We start from the raw sequence: 17866 nt of genomic DNA on the forward strand, positions 1-17866 counted from the left end.
GTAGTAACTGGCTCTTGGGAACAATACCCGCTACGCGCAACGCTCAACGGGCACACCAGCATGCATTTGCACACAAATACCGTGCCATGGAACAAGGATGATCTTAACTGTTGAATAGTAAATTATCCCATTCACCATGGGCAAATAGGACTTTTTGAGCCCCGGCGTGAATAGTGAATGTATGTGAGGCGTACCTGTTACATGTGACGTGAAGACTGTTTTTAAGTGCACTGCGCGAACAACTAATTTTCATCTGAATGTGCATAAATTGCATGGTCTTCGTGTCATCACATGGCAGATATGGTGTTCAAGTATCTGTCCCCTTACTCTACCGTACCTACGTCGACGTTGAGGGACTACTAACACACAATCCAAAGACAACCATCCAAACAATGGAATCTATGCCTGAAAACCCTTTCACCACATTTAAGTTTCCATTTCCAGCACCTGAGAGCAAGAGTAGACACAGATCCTACTCCTTTATCCATAGCTCCAACAAATCTCTAACAACAGTCACTATATATCGTTTACAACTTTGATTACAAGTTTGTAAACATTTTCTAATAAGAGTTCTCCGGTTTCAAGTCAAGTCCTGTTTGTTGATTTTTTTTTTCTTTTTTAAATGTGGACATCTAGACGTCAGGGGTCTTTTAAAATGATGTCAACGGATGCCAACATATCTCAGTAAGTTTCCACTTACTGACAAACTCAGCTTGCCATATTGTTACCGCTGCGTTGGTCTGTTTATCTTGGCTATCAACTGGCGGTGTCACGCGGACCCCCTGATGAAAGCACTGTGGAGGAAGCTTCCAGTTACACGCATCAATGTCCACCAAAGCCTACGCTTACATTTAAAGTTCACAAATTGGCTAGAAACCAAAAGAGATTTGATCATTTTTAAAACACAATCTCTACCTGGAGACGAGCAATCTTGCCTCACACATACCTCTTAGTGTACATAATGTTAAAGACAGCGAAAGATTTAGAGTAAAAAAAATGTTGTCTCGACAAAAGGACGACTGCCGGTGTTGCAAAATTACTTTTAGTGACATCTGTTAAGGCCCTCCTTTCTGATCTTAGAAAAACATTTGGAAAATACACCTGCTTCTTCTTATTCTGGATTGAAGTGTATGCAAAAATGATGCAATATATTATTTGAATACAAGAAATCATATGAAATGAATGTTTGTTTGTTTTTCCAGTTGATGCAGAAATTCTGGAGTCGCTAAGTCTGAAGGTCTGGTTAAATTTCTCCCTCCCCCGATGATGTCCCATGTTCTCGTCTTCTTGTGGATAATAAGCGAGCATACCGGTATTGTCAGTGTCAGGCCAAGGCAAGAAATTATGATGACATCATTGTCATACTGTTGCCATGGTAACCAGTAGTGAGACAATCTTCTCTGTGGAGCATGACGCCTCAGTCATGTGCCGTACAGGCTTCAATTGTGCTAATGACAACAAAGAACTAATCAATCAGGCTTCTGAAGGAGCCCCTTTTTTATTTCATTTTCTTCTTCCTTCTCGTTTGCTGCTTCTGTGTAGTGGAATGCCTGATTCGTGCGTGCGTACCGGTACACGTACGTGCCACAGTCTCCTAATGTCAACATCACTGCCGGAGCGATCCAAAGTTCAGGGTAACATCAAGCCCACTGTCATCTGATCATTGGACACGTGTTACGATTGCCAAGGGGTTTAGGACAAACTAGCCTTCAAGAGATCACCGAGAGAGGACCTTCAGTGCATGTACAGTGTATGTACATGTACATGGGGCCAAGTAAACTACAGTATGCACATGTTGACGGGCTATCCCCTTCATGCATAATCATTGAGGGCACTGTACATATACAATGGCTACACTTCATGCACTTGGCACTTGCTGAAGATGCGAACAAACTGGTCAGTACTTAGTAGTACGCGAATGGCATTAAAGTGTGCATGATCAGTGTCTGCCCCTGGATGAATGCTCTACTTAAGCAGCAATTCCACACTAATGGGCCCAAAAGTGTGACATACATTGTAAATTTGAGAAGACCTTTTGAGTTTTGATAATACATGTGTAACTAGGATCTTGGTCTCTCATTTTTTGCCGTAAACATTGCAAGCTTTGCACAAATATCCTCACCTGCAAGGGATATAACTGGTTTTGTATTTTTAGAGAATACGGTGGATATTGTTTTTAAAAGTGTTATGTATGTACCTGTATGTCACGAAGGACAGACATTTTAGATAAAGTCACAAAGTATTAAAGCATAACATTTCATGATCCCTAATGTTCTCTGATTTAAGAAGATGTACCCTGGAGGAATGCCATCAGTCAAAACCTAGAAAATGTGAAGAATTATTTGATATTTTATAATCAGGATTTATACGTACATGTACGAACAGACTGGACATTTGTCACAAAATGTCTGTCCCTGTTCGAACGTACGGTAACCCTAATCACATCATACCTTTGAAGCCAGTGCAAAACTGTTATATTTTTGCTTGAAAGCAATGTAAATGAGTTGATGTCAAATCAAAGTGCCTATTAGATACTGGATTTTATCCTAACACCCTTTTCCTTGCAGTGTGTCTGTCCATGTTACGCTCGTATAACACAGAAAACAGACCTGTTATTTTCTCAAATAAAAACGATATCATCTCTTGTATTTTCTCGTCCGAGTCACTTTCAACTTAGCAAGGTACATTTGTATCTATAGGAAAAAAATAAAGAAAACACTAGCTCATCTTTTACCCTTTATATGCAACATCCATAAACTTATCTAATTGGCCCATTAGTGTGGAATTAATTAACCTCTGGTTAAGAGTATGTACTGTAATGGTGTGGGGGGGGGGGGATTTGCTGTTCACCATTCATCACGGTGTTGGTGTTGCAAGCCCAGAATGTGCCCATTATCAAAAATGAATCTCAAGTTCACAATCCTCGCATGTGTAAATACTCATATCCATTGCAGGTCTGGTCATTGTGAGGCTGTGATGAGTCCTTGTATAGGTGAATGAATTTAGGTGAAAGTAAAAAGTCAACAACCGTTGGTCATACAGAAATAGTGAACCGCCCAAAAAGGCGCCCATTGTCCAATGTGTTCAGTTTTGCCATGAAAATTATGCAGCAAGTCTTGAGGAAATTTGCCCTTGAAGATGGAGCAAGACCACGGTCGTGGACACGACAATCTGTTCATCGTGTGAGAAATGATTAACCTTGGCTTGGGCATCTCCAGGCTGATGTAAATCTTCTTCTTTGGCTCTTTGTAAGCAAACCAAGCAACGCTCTGAATTGCTGACTACATAGTTAAGAGAAATGGGATGTTTTCTGTCAAAATAAAGACTACAAGATAAAGATTTGCGGTAGCACCATATGACAAAATCTCTTTTTGTGAGTTTGTGAGGTTTTGAAAAGAACGGAGGTGGGGGGTGGGGGGGAAACCAATATTACGGAGAGTATACTCTGCCCGTCAGGAGACTGAAGGGATTCAACAATGAAATGGACTTGCCTTGGCAAAATTAAGCCATTGTGATGTCACAAAACTGAAAATAGAGAAATTGGCTGCTTATTTTTGGGAAAAATATCGGCCATTTTCCAAGCACCTAGCTGAACCATTTTCAATTACAATCTGCATTTTTATGTTCAGAATATGACTAAACAGCATACTTACCAGTATGAATTACAAAATTAACCCTACATTCCATTATTTTAGATCCTATCTCCATTACACCTCACAAATGACCGAAGACTCTTTTTTTTTGCAACCAGGTATAGTCACTGACCTGATTGAAAATGCAAACATGCCACTTTCAGGTAAACACAAAGTTTTAGATTTTGAGGCAGAATTGCAGTGGCTTTAAGTAGTGCAACAATTAGGGGAAATGTTTTGGGGTGAGGATGGCATTTTTCTTGAACATTGTATACTTATATCTTTTATTGGGTTTGAAACAAATCCTGCTTTTCAATGAAGTATAAATATCAGATTTTTTTGTGACGTATTGCTGGTGTGTGTTTTTTAAAAAGGGAGTAAAGTCCAAATTTGCAATTCTGTTGACAACTGATGTGAATTAGGCCAGTGACTATACATTTGACTGCAGAAAAAAAAACTGATGGCACTGACAGTGTACCAGTTCTCAGGCCTAGCTCACATGTACATGTACATGTACATGCATGTACATGTACATATGTGCATGCAGACTCAGCCAGATTCCGAGGTAGAATTTCAGGATATCAATTTGCTTGGGATCATGCTTCTGAGCGTGATCCGGCAATCTTTACCACAGGATTTAGAGAAATCTTATCTGGCTGTTTTTAAGCAAACTATCAATCAATGTTGCATTCTTTTCTCTATGTCTCTCTACTTGGGCTCTCCTTCACATTCATTAAATTGAACCATACGTGGGTTTTGAACTAGCCATTTAATACAGACCCAACCAGGATTGGGAATTAAACCATTTCTTCCGTTTGACAGGCCATTAATATCAAATTCTACAGCATGTTACATCCAGGTGCGAAATCAAGTCCTACTTTCCATGAACACTGTAAGTCAAAAGTTGTTTTGTTGTGTTGGCAGCATGCCAAGACAGCATGAGTCAAAGTGGAAGTCATTTATGGCAATTGGCTAGGGGAAAAAAAAATTATGAGAAATTGACTATTGTTCCAAAAAAGAGGAGGTTTTTTCCAAGTTCCCTGGTAAAAAAAAATGTACACGTACATTTTGAGATGTCTGCACAAAGGCTGGAAGTCATTCTCACTCTAGAAAAGTATATCATAATCAAAATAAATTTCAGTGTTCTCCACTAGTTTTCAAAATATACTTCCTGAAGGAAATTTTTTTCAAGGATGGGTGTTTTTCATTTTGTTGCAAACCTCCCAATTGAAAACCCAGATCAAATCTTGAAGACAAGTGACTTCAAATATAATGCCTCAAAAAAAAAACTAATGCTCCACGTACCGTATGTTGTGGTACTTTAAAGATGAAATCCCACGCTCTTAAAAAAAAAGATTTTTTTTTTTCTTCTAACAAATTTTCAATTTGTATGTTTTGTTTTACCGAAAGAAATAAAAATACTTAATTCTGATTTTGGTCGTCTGCAACCCTCTGAAAAGAGGCTTTCATTTTGTGCACAAATAACCCACCCGGCGAGAGCTCATATATCGTCTAGCAGCCAATACATCAACATTTGTGAAGAAGTAGTTCAATAACTAAACATTGGTGGGTTTTTTTGTTCCATGTCTCATTCAAAAGTGAATAACTTTGATATTGCTGGGAAAATAGCGATTGAAAAAACAAATCTAGTTTACATGTTAGAGGTGAAACTCGAAAACAGCACGGGAACGCAATTCAAAGCAAGTGAGAAGTTCTTATCAATTTCAATTACTTCGTTGTTTCAGTTCCTGGATTTTTTTTTTTTTTACATTTTTGGTATCTCATCCTTCGCTTTTTACTCACTCACCATGTTTATTTGCTATGCACCTGAAAAGAGTAATTCATCAGGTTATTCCCCAAGAATAAATTACCCATTCCTCTGGCTGAATCAATACAATATCGGGACTCTCAAAATGTTTCCCGTCAGACAAATGTTATGATGTTTTCCTGACCTCCTCTCACAGCCCCCAACTGGCGGCAAGTTATAATGACGCAGCAAGAATGCCCGCCAACTATCAATATTTCCATTGGCGGAGAAGTCTGACAGTATGATTTGTGACCCGGAATGCAGCGTGTAAACAGTTCAGGGGAAATCCGCAGGAAAGCGGTTGTCTGAACGTGAGCGATAGGGAGTGGTGATCCTTCGTGGCCCCAAAATGCTTCATCATTGCAATAAGATCCACTTAAATACGATCAATATTCCACCATTGCTTTGGTCATAGTTGCACTAAACATGACAGGATGCAATATGAAATTGTCAATATTCAATGACTTTAAATCCTCACTAGCATCAACTTGGTTCGATTGCTACTGAACAATTTTTAATCTAATAATCTTCGACATAAACTTTGTGTCTTTTTCCTGCTCCTCTGAAGTCTTGGCAATACCCTTGCCCCTAAAATACATGTACATTTAGTCTGAATCCCCCCCCCCCCCCCGCATCAACCATACCAACCACCACCCATCACCACTGCCAGCCACGCCCCCTTCTCCACCCAACCCGCACCCTAGTAACTAATCCCAAACCCAATTCCACCTCTATCTACAGTCCTCCCCCAGCCCCACACCACCCCCTCCAGCCCAGTCCACAGCCCCAACTCTAACCAAGACCCACCCTCACCCATGCCCCATTTCCACCTCAAGCCCCACCCGAATTCCCCCTCTTGACCCTCCCTGAACTAATGCCCATCCCCAGCCCAAGGAGCCCTGCCAATGGTGTGTATAAAGCTAGTAACCAAGCCCAATTCCAAGCCACACCCACTTTTCTGACCTCAACTCCCACCCCACACTCACCAACATATACCCAGCTCCACCCATAGACCTAGCCCTATCCCCAACTCCAGCCCTACTGCTAAAAGCCCAATCCAAAGCCACACCCGCATCACTTCCACCCCCAAACCCCACCATGCACAAACCCACCAAATACACCCAGCTCCACCCACATCAGGCCTAGCCCTATCCCCACCTCCAGCCCCACTGCCAACAGAGCCCTAACGAAGCCCATGCCACACCTATGCCAATGTTGCCCAGGTTCAATAGGTCTACACGTACAATATCTAATTCACAGCTTCATGCCCTAATCCACACCCATCCCGTGCCCCAACCCTAGCCCTGCTGCACCCTACCCAATCACTACAATGTAGAGGCTATTTTAAGGCCAACCAAATATTTCTTCAGTGAAGTCTTCAAACTAGTCTCCAAATTACAACTGCATATAATGTAACTCTTTGCACTGTTTTCCCTTGATTGATAGAGTACATCATTGTTATATAACACCACTGAAATCCAGCACAGATATGTAATTGAGCCTCAACCAAAAGACCAGTGAACCATCGCAACCAATATTGACTACACATCAATCCACACATGTTCATTACACAACAAGGCTAACCTTCCCGAAATTGTCTGTGTTTTAATCATTATAAAAGATGTACATGAACAACAATGAGACCAACATGTACGTACATGTCTAATAAATGTCAACATTATACAGAGGATGTTCAAAAACTATTTCTTGATATTTGGATTAATTACCTTAATGCATGCATGAGTACATTGAGAAAACACGTGCAAGCAGTGAAGCACAATATTAACTGGATATTACATTAATATTCACTGACGCCAAAAGCACCATATAAATTTTATTAGCAATAAAAATATCTTGTGACTTTACGTATGAAAGAGCAAAGAAGAGTGAACTGCCGCTGGCAGAAAATGAACCTGCGACTTATGGTCCGATGTACCAGTGCTGCACCGAATAAGTTTTCCTGCCTGGCAGTGAAGTGTCCAGAAAAAGTCAACCAATCTTTGATCAAAAGAAAGGTTCTATAAGGACATACATCGATGTAAAGTGTAGACTCGTACATTGTACATAGATTTATCTATTAAAGGCATGTGGGATCATTTGCCTTTCATGCATTTTGTTCGTTTCCAATATTAACACTACTCAAAATCCTAAGGAGAATGTTCAAAACGTAACCTGTTGAAGTTTCAGCTCAGTGGATATTACACTTGTCGAGAAAACAGTGAAAAACCATGCACAACCTTTGATCATGAAACATGATTTCGTCAATAGCACTCTTTATTGAATAAATAGTCAATTGACTGATCATTGGGAATCACCTATATTTCTTCATTTCTTCTAAGTGACAGCAAACCAGACGGAATAATTCCACAGGAATTTTAATACCAATACGATCTTTCATCCAAGTAAGCTTTTGATAATTATTCTGTAGGTTACTTTTGGGATAAATGCAATGATCCTCTGCCTTTAAGCCCTCTCCCAATAATATGTTGACCAATCACAGCCGTGATTAATGTACAACATGCGTGCACAAAAGTCTGACAGTATGCGTGCATTCATGTATGACGTGCGCAGCTGGAGCATGCAGTGTGGCATTGGAGAGGAGCACATGGTGTTGCCCTCTTGCGCAGTGGGCGGGGCGGAATGGATCCGTCTATTATTCTTTCTTCACACTTTACTACTGGCTCTGTGCACGAACTGATCGCATGTGCGTCATTTATTGACTGAATAAATGGTTACCAACTGAAAGTTCACAGAAAGTTATGCTGCATTAATAAATACCTAAGACAGTTTACCCATCCCTATTGATCGGGAGCCCGTCAAGTGGCTGGTTTTAAACAGTTGATACCACTTTTCCAGTGTCGCATGAAATTTGGACCCCTATAAACTCTTGTGCCAGCACTGTTTTACTGGTTGAACGTTCACAATCCTCACATAGGCATGCGTAATACTACCAGTGAGTCAGTATTTCATAGCCCTAATTCACACTACACTGGTACATCTGCGTTGTGCGCCACATCACGCAGGACTCTCGACGCGCCCGTTTACGTTTACCAGAGGGCCTTACCGTTGTATAGCCAGAGATGGTTTTTTTAATCACATTGTTGAAAATTTTAAATTTTTGACTTGTTTTGACTTTCGATTTTTTTTTTACTGAAAAGGTACTTTCAGTCAATGTGTAAATGGAATAAATGTGTGCTTGGTCGGTATTAAACACTATGTTTAAGACTCGTTGGAGTCTGGAATGCTGATAATTACCCTTGCCTTTGGCTTGGGTAATTATCAGCATTCCAGACTCCAACCGGTCTTAAACATAGTGTTTAAAACCTCCGAAGCAGACGTTTATTCCCTAATCAATGTTGCAGAGTTGTGGTTAAAGGTTCATGTACATGTAGAGTACGTCATTTGTCATTTGTGCATTTTTTTCGTTTGAAGCAAGAAAATTGCTCAGAATCTAAAAAAGGGTGCTTAACAACTAACCTGATGAAGTTTAAGCTCTGTGAATGCTGTATATTCCAAGAAAACAATATTCTAGGATCTCGATTTCAATTCAAAAGTTGCCGAGTCATGTTATTGAACTGCAACTGAAATCAGCATCCGGGACACGTTCTCATTCAGCCGACTGCAGCTATGCATCCATTCACGGTTTCACCGAATTGAAAACAAACTACTGACAGAAATTTCCAAAAATGCATCTTTAGACGCACCTTTGGAAATGACCTTCTTTTATCGTTTTCTTCAAAATGACAACGTGCCAGGAAGACTAATTTCACAGGTAGTTTAGTGCCATTACCATCTTTAAAGGGAATATACATCATTTGCTTTGGCGGTAATTTTCGGAAATGGATGGAATTGGGGGGTTGGAAATATAAAGCAAATATAGTTACACTGACTTTTTTGAGGTTTTGGGTTCGAAAATGCTATAAAAAACCAAGAAAAACGATCATTTTCCTGTAGTCTGGTTCCTTGACTCCATATAAGAAGAAACAGAGCAGTTTACATACATTGGGGAATTGTAAGGTCAGGGAACCGGTCTAGCTGGCTCGTACCCGTTCATAGGTTTGTAATCGATTGCAAACAAGTGCAATGGTCCATTGGGGCCAGTATTTGAAAAAAAGCCAGTTGTTTCCAACGCTGATCGGCCGATCAGCGTTGGAAATTGATACAAAAATACCACTTTTCTTGAAAATGACAGTATACCAGGTGCCATAATTTTACAGGATGCTTTAGACTGTCATTTACCAACATCCTTTTAAGGTATTTCGCAAAAACTTGGTAGTTTTATTTTTCGATGTTTGCAAATGTTGTATATTCCCTTTAAACCAAGTATGCTTTCCAACAATAATTTCGTCAGTTACCTTTTTGGATAGCTACAAATGATATACTCTACCTCTAGGCCTTAATCAATCACAATCAATCAATCTTCAGCCTCAAGTCCAGAAAGAAGCTGTTCACGTACACGTATGCATGTACAAATGTACATTGTCATTGTTCATCTGTTATTTTTGACAGACTCAACCACGCTACTCTTCATTGTTGCAAATGTTGAATCAAATGGCACCAATGTATGTGCTGTGGAAAATGATACTTGAGTGCCCTCACTTTACAATGAGATTTGTTGTTGTTTTTAACACAAGTCGGGCCTGCATACACGCATAAAGTCAGTGCAATAATGTAGCAATACAGATACCCTCTTCTCTTCTCAACCCCCCCCCCCCCCCCCCCCCCCCAGGCTGGGCTTTGCAGAAGACGTTGCAGCTCACGAGTTGTAATAATTTCAAAGAAAATCTCCAACAATGCAAGGGAGCAAGGAAACTTAGTCAATCACTCAAGAGCAAGACAAGTGGCAAAAACCCCAGAAAAATGTTTGAGACACCCTTTGAAAAATTCTTGTGTTGGGATCTCTAGGAGTTAAACATTCTTGGAAGTTGCATTGTGCTGAGGTCCCCTGGGGCATTTTGCTGGACAAGGAGCAAAGTCTGATTTTCACTCCAGTGTAAAACATCTGTGCATTAATGGCAGACATCATTCTGGGGAAAGCCTAGGGCTATATAATAACCTTGAGAGTTGAGACTACGGATTATTCAGTTGCATTAGTGTTAGACTAATGCCTGAAATCCACACCAGATACATTTGGCTAATACAGTGTGAACTTGTTTTCCAGGCAAACTTTTTAAACATGACTGCAAGATTTGCAGGATTCTTAAAGTGTACTACGGTGCTTTTAAGGTACGGCTCTTAATACATTGGAAGTTGTAACTGCGGGGAAAGCTATGTACGCGTTACTCTCACTCAATATCAGAGGGTGAGACTATAGTGCAGCGAACATTTACCAACCATTTACCATATTTGTTCGAACGTATTTGTGGAGTGAGTGCATTCCAAGTGTGGCAACTCAAATCGATGCTTCGTCCGAGCAGTTACACGTCCGAGCAGTTACCGTGTGTCCCATTTCATCCTCTGCATATTACATGTAACTGATGCACTTTTGCATGCATGGTGTCGCTTTAGGCATGTTGAAGTGCATTTACATGTAAGGGAGTAAGATGGCCATGTCACCAGCAGCAGCTCCTCGGGGGAGGGGGCGCCACCAGGGCTTGGGGGAGGTGAGAGGGAGGCAACGAGGGTTGCAAGGGCCCCTCTCCACCTAACCCAGAATTTGGAAAGGAAATAAGTTTGTGTCTCTCGAAGCTACCGGTACATGTTTTACACGAGCCCCATTCCTGTGCCCCAAAACAATTCACAATTTGGAGAAGGAACAAACAGCTATTTTTTCTTTAACTACATGTACGACCAAATTAATGGAGTATCCCCCATCAAATCAAAGCCTACCGTAGTTCCACAACTGCTCTGATCACTGTACAGCTGGAAAAGTTTGTAGACTATCAACTGATTTTAAATCTACCACACATGTACATTTTAAATCAACTACATGAATGCACATTTGAACAGATTCTGAAAGGGATCACGCCCAAAGTCACCATGCTAGCAACATACAATGGAATAAGCAAACATACCTGGAGTTTATGGATGTGGTCCTCCGCCAGCTGATTTTTGGTCTTGAAAGAATTCAAATCCTCTTCCAGTCTCAGTTTTTCATCTGCTAAAATGTTGTACCTGACCTGGTGGGCTCTCAGTTCATTATCCAACTGAAACAAAAAATGAACAAATGAATTAACTGAAAAATTGTACTTTATCAACTTGTAAAATTGATTATTTGATTGAACTAAAAGAAAGTTTAGTTCATTGGGTAACAGGATTTCCTGCGCACACTTCTTTAACTCTTTTACTTTGGGACAAAAGGTTTGGTTAAAATTTAAATGGAAACAGAAAAATATGTATTAAGTTTGAAAGGATTTAAGTTGAACCTGTTCGACTTTAATTCTTATTTGCTGTCTACCCGGCCCCATACAAACAAATCCCACGTACATGTACTGGTATGTTGCACAATTTCTTAGGGAAATATCGCATTACTCTGTCAGTACCACAGACTTCACACAGATGATATCTCTGGCATGTCTGGTGCAAACTAACTTATGAAATGTCCCTAGTATCACGGAAAATCACAGTTATCTAAGCGAATAAAAGGAAAAAAGAACATTTTTAAATGTTTCATTGTTTGGATGCATGGAAACTACAGGGTGAATAACACAAAAAAAGGAATTCCAAAGAAGGTCTGCATGTAGCGCGTTCAAAATCTAGGATGTAAAAGCTCAATTAATAAGCTTTATTTTAGTAAAGGAATCATTCATATATTGCTCATGTACTTTTCAAGTTAAGGACTGTTATATGTTAAACACAAACACAGTTGTATAATTTTTTCCACGACTCACAAATAAAGGTAAGTGATATTTCAGCAAAACGAAAACAATATTCAAAAACACATCAGAACACTCTCATAACCATGACAACTGGCACTTTTCATAACCTTTACTTTTAACACCTTCTGCTTCCAATGTTAAAACAACATGCTCTATAATGGCAAGAGTTTATAGTCTTGCTCTTTGCCTTCTACTTGGCTACCCCTGATACCGGGACTTATTACAATGTACATGTACATGTATGTGATTATTCTGATATCGTTTTCATGATAGGACATGGTTTCGTTTTACTGAAATATCACGTACGGTACCTTAAATGTGATCCGTGGACAAAGTTTTAAAACTGTGTTAAAGAGGTTGTGGAAAACAGTGGAATGCTCGAAGACATTTCCGTCATTTTTCGGGTATATGTAGCCTAAGGTGTGATGAAATAAAAACGACTATTGTTTCTGTCATAAAATGAGTACAAAAGGTACTTTTGAGAGCTGTTTTTCAGGTCCTGTTTCGACCCGAACGTGCAATTTGTGTAAAAGTCGTCGTTGAGGGCAGCAAACAAAACATAGTAAATCGTGACGTAATAAACAGGACTCCCGATGCAGAGTAGCATAAACGGGTCCTGGTTATTACGTCACGATTTACTGGGCTACATATACCCAAAAAATGACGGAAATGTCTTCGAGCATTCCACCTCTTTAATGTTCACAATTCCAAAACTCAAAAGGTACATGAGTGATTGGAATACTTCTTGTACTAAAACAAAGCTTATTAATTGGGCTTTCATATCCTCAATGAGGAAAGTGCTGCATGCAGAACTTGTTTACCAAATAGGGGGCATCATTTGGGTTTCCTTTTTTTTAACTCGGATTTAAGCAGTAGAAGATTCTCTTCTTTTTTTTTAAACATTGTGTTTTTGAGTAATGTACACACACTCACACAAAACTGTGTAAATTCCAGTGAGAGTGTATACAATCAGTTACACTAAGAGCATTATTCCCAAGCACACTTCCTTCTATTTTGTCATCACCATTCAGGACATGAATTCCAGATTCACGAGCCTTTAACATTGATTCCCGCGATTCCCTGGAAATCCCAGTTATCATGGGTTGACATTACGTGAGCTGAAATCTCTTAACAAGGGCCCTTCCAGCATTCCCTATTGCCACACAAGACCAGAATGTGCCTAACAAACAGATCAGCGACGGAAACAGAAATCGTGGGATCTGCGTCGTCGGTCGTTATTGACAGACGTCTGCCCAAATAAAAAAAAGGGGATATTAGATACGCCCACTATAAGCAAACAGCGTCACTTTGAGGAGGGTTTCGATTTTCTGGAGGTTATAGATCTGTAGAACGTTTCAAAGATCACGGGGAAGTGTGCTTCTCCGGAGCGCATAGAATTCCTCAAGAGCAGCTGGTGGGTTTGAAAGCACCTGAGAGTTCGATACAATGGAGAGAAATTCCTTCCACGACATTTGATGTCTGTGTGTGTACAAAACATCCTTTTCAACCTGTGGGGTAATGCATGCATGTACATGAATCGTCTCACAAGGCATCAATAGCTTAAAGACCAACTCTACTGGTGAAAGGAAAACGTAAAACCTGAGCCAAAAATAAGATTACTCATTGAAAGAAAAAAAAAAACAGCGATGATTTATGGGCCGCCCGGCGGTCATTGACAAAGTAAAAACTTAATATGTGTACCCTGAATGCAATCAAGCACTGTGGTGATTGTAAGGTTTTTTTTAAATTAAATAGGTTTAATTTTTAAAAACATTTTTCATTATAAGTGCTATGTACATGTATGTTTAACTCAAAAGAAGATCGCATGAACGTACATGTACCGGTAGGTCCTTTTTTTCATAGGCGTATAATTCGGGTTCGTTTAAATGTTTCTTGAAAATTTGTAAATGTATTTAGAATGTTTTCATTTAAAAGTTTAAATGGGTAAATGTCAAATCCTTAAAAAATAATAACATAACAATAACATTAAATAAATATGGGTTTTTTATAATTTATTGAACAGCTCAGACATACCTTCCAGTATAATCACATCTACTCCACTGATGATAATAACATTGAAATCCACATTATTTATATTGTACTTGAAGTTGAATGAAGAGATCAATCCATTTCCAATCCAAAGTATTTCAAATAGGCTACCGTATGTCTCTGTCGTCAAATATGTCTCTATCATCATCAACGGTGCAGTTTAAATAGATGGGCTTAATGCACTATCTAGAAACTGTCTCCTTAAAAGCTGGCTTCAACAAGAGGTGCTGATGAATAAGATTGACAAAATAACACTGAATAATACAATTTGACCACAATAATCATCAAATATTATTTTCTTGTAATTTAAAGGGGCACTAGGTCCTATAATCCCCAAAAATGTTATGTTTTGGATTGTTTACTTATCCTATTTCAAACATCTGGTTGAAAGGAAACCAACCTAATGTCTTACCGTTTCCGAGAAAAGACAAAAAAAGCCTGGTTGTTTACATCGGACACGATGGAGTACGAATATGCTTTTCCTGTCGTTTTCAGTCAATGTACAATACATACACGTTGTGTGTGTCAGTACATCATGCTCGTGAACAGCAGTGACCAATCACCAATGCACAAAATGTGGTTTCTTACACGTCCGCAAAAGGCGAACACTTTACGGATGAAATCACAACTAGCACCCAAACAGCTCGACTTTTTGGGGTCGCAAAATTGCAGGATTGAGCATGCATCCTAGCAAAAAGGCCTAGGGGGTTGATTACGTCAGAATTATAAAATCATAGATGTCAGACGTTACAGGGACAGGAAAAAAGAGGAGCACTTATTTATAGAATGACCCAGTTGCTATTTATGGCATTTCACTCCCATAATACTTGTTTATTAAATTGCTTTTTGTTTAGTATTTGAAAGTCATAAATACAAATTTGAAAGAGACATCGAACAGACCCCCAAAAAAATCCGCCCTAATTTAGTTCTGGGATTATTACATTACAATAGATAGGCCTACTTTGATTTATTTGCAATCTGAAAATAACTCAGACGGTTCTTTTTGGTCACTGCAGCTACAGTATATTCAGGGTTGCAGGTGCCCAAGTTAAAAGAAAAAGGGTTTTTTTCACAATTTTTTGCTAGGATGCATCCCCCAAAAAATTCTGCAAACCATTTTTATTCCTCTTACTTCTACATTAATTTCTAGTTCCTTGCTTCATTGACATTTAGACTGTTTCTTTTGATTCGTCTTTCATGTTCATGATGTTCTAGGTTTCCTCCATGTCTTTTGGTTGTTGTTGTTGATTTATGATTTATGAACAAAAGACATGAATTAATAAAAACAATTTAAAATAAAACATACATAAATTGAAATTTGTTAAAAAGAAAAAAAAAAAAAAATTGTTAAAAAGCAAAGGAAGAGCAACCTCAATGTTCTGACGTACAAGATTAGTCCACCAATTACACTCGGTACCACTCATTCACTTATTGTCACATCGAACATCAAGAACACTCACGTTGGCCGTTAACATCCCAAACCTACAAATATAAGAATCGCAGCTTTCAAGCCCCAAACCAAAACACACACGCGCACACTCCGCAATTTCAACATCACCGAACAATCCCTCTGGTACTTTAACCGCCAAAAGAAAATAATAATAAAGAAGAAACTGGGAGTGAGGGCGGAAAAAAATATCTGTCAATAAAAGCAATGTGTGTCAACATGGTGGAATGCAGGGAGAGAGCCTAGTCATATCCTAGCTGGCAAGCATGCAGTTGGGCAAACACGCAGCCTTGTACTGTACTTTACCATTCAGTTCTTGAACAAATAAAGACCAATCAATACGCCGCCCCTGGACATGATGACTCAAAATTAATACATCTTCAGACACTGTGCCATACAAACGGATAAGTAGCCAGACCACATACACGGATTTTGGAGGATTTTTTTTTTCCTTCTTCTACATGTACAACCTGCACTTTTCTTCTGCTAAATATGTGTACTATTTTTCTATCTGTATAAAAAACAAATTAAAAGCATACATTTTGTTCACATAAATGAAAGCAAGATCGTTTTCTTCGTCATTATTCCGAGAGATATTGTATGCTGTAATAGGGCTTTGACATTTTCACAGAAAACTTGAGACAAATTCGAAAGGTATACACATTATATGGCACCAGAAATGCTGCAATTCCAGCTCTCATATCTTGTTACTACTATTTAGCTAAACTTTTTAAGTGATTTATTCTTCTATCACTGTCATGACTGTAAGTCTCTTTTTGATTAAAGGTAGAGTACCTCATTTACAGCTGTCCAAAAAGTAACTGACAAAATTATTGTTCAAAGGTGTACTTGATTTAAAGATAGCAGTGGCACTAAACTACCTGTGAAATTTTTCTTTCTAGCATGCTGTCATTTTGAAAAAGAGGGTCATTTCTAAAGACAATTTCTGGAAATTTCCATTAGTAGCTCGTTTTTAATTCTAATTAATTTTAATTTGATTAAGCGTTGACACAACGCTAACAGCCACACACACGTGCGGTTACTATTATTCGTCAGTTCAGCGCGTGACATCCCATAGCTGCAATCAGCTAAATGAGAAGGTGTCCCGGACGCTGATTTCTGGCGCAATTCAAAACATGACTTTTGAATTGAAATGGAGATTCTAGAATATTGTTTTCTCGGAATATACAGCACTCACTGAGCTAAAACTTTATCAGGTTAGTTGTTAAGCACCCTTCTATAGATTTTGAGCACTTTTGTTGCACTTCAAATTAAAAAAAAAAATGCACAAATGCCAAATAATGTACTCTACATTGTACCTTTAAGAAATTAGCAATTAAAGTTATAAAAATGGAGCTAATTTATATACTTGACTCAGGATCTTCATCTCTAGCAAGTGCCATTTGGAGATGAAACAATGGTCTGCCCTGGACCGACTTCATCAGGAAAAGTGGCCTTATTGTCTTCTTTACAAAATTAAATGCAACACTGACAAACATTTTTATTGATAAGACTGTCAAATGGTAGCACTGAAAGATTATTACATGTATGTACACTAATCCAGCTTCTACTGGTACCGGTAAAGCACTCTTGAAATGCCAACTCTTGTCTGCAATAAGAATTCCAAGTTTAGGTCTAATTGCGCCATGCATAGTTGCGTGCAAAATGTACATGTAGGTATGTTTTTTAATGTTTTACCTGAAGTTGTTGACTTAAATGGGGAATCACTCATGTCATAAAAATTTCAATTATTTTGGATTGAAATTGTACGTACTTGACCGACTTTTCTTAATTGCTGTCATTTGAACGATATTGTGAACTTTTTTTTCCGTACTATGCTGGTTATATCTTCCCTGCGATTTATTTGTTCTTTTTTAAACTTGTAGGTCATGTTTTGTATATAACTCTGTTCTGTGCTGTAACCAAGGGCCGCTAGGGAGAACGGTTCTTTAACAAAGGATGGGGCTACTCTGATAAAAGAGAATGATAAATAAATATTTAAATAAATAATATCAGGCATGCAACTAGGAAGTCACACAAAAAAGAGGAAATTCAAATTTTTCCAAGACTTTGTACAGTGTTTTTCTATTTTCAATGGCACACATGGGAAGTG

The 17866-nt window shown here is 38.9% G+C and overlaps 1 protein-coding gene across 1 annotated transcript in view; it reads right to left on the reverse strand.

Annotated features, from left to right (window-relative positions):
• The window catches only part of LOC119742939 (centrosomal protein of 128 kDa-like), a 97349-nt gene that overhangs the window by 59776 nt on the left and 19707 nt on the right, over positions 1-17866 (reverse strand). Inside the window, exon 14 of the mRNA XM_038219211.1 lies at positions 11454-11585. Coding sequence (XP_038075139.1) covers positions 11454-11585 — 132 coding nt within the window. The remainder of the gene's footprint in view (positions 1-11453; positions 11586-17866) is intronic.

Source organism: Patiria miniata, unplaced genomic scaffold (assembly GCF_015706575.1).
Source record: "Patiria miniata isolate m_02_andy unplaced genomic scaffold, ASM1570657v1 HiC_scaffold_6, whole genome shotgun sequence".
In the NCBI taxonomy this organism is placed as follows: domain Eukaryota; kingdom Metazoa; phylum Echinodermata; class Asteroidea; order Valvatida; family Asterinidae; genus Patiria; species Patiria miniata.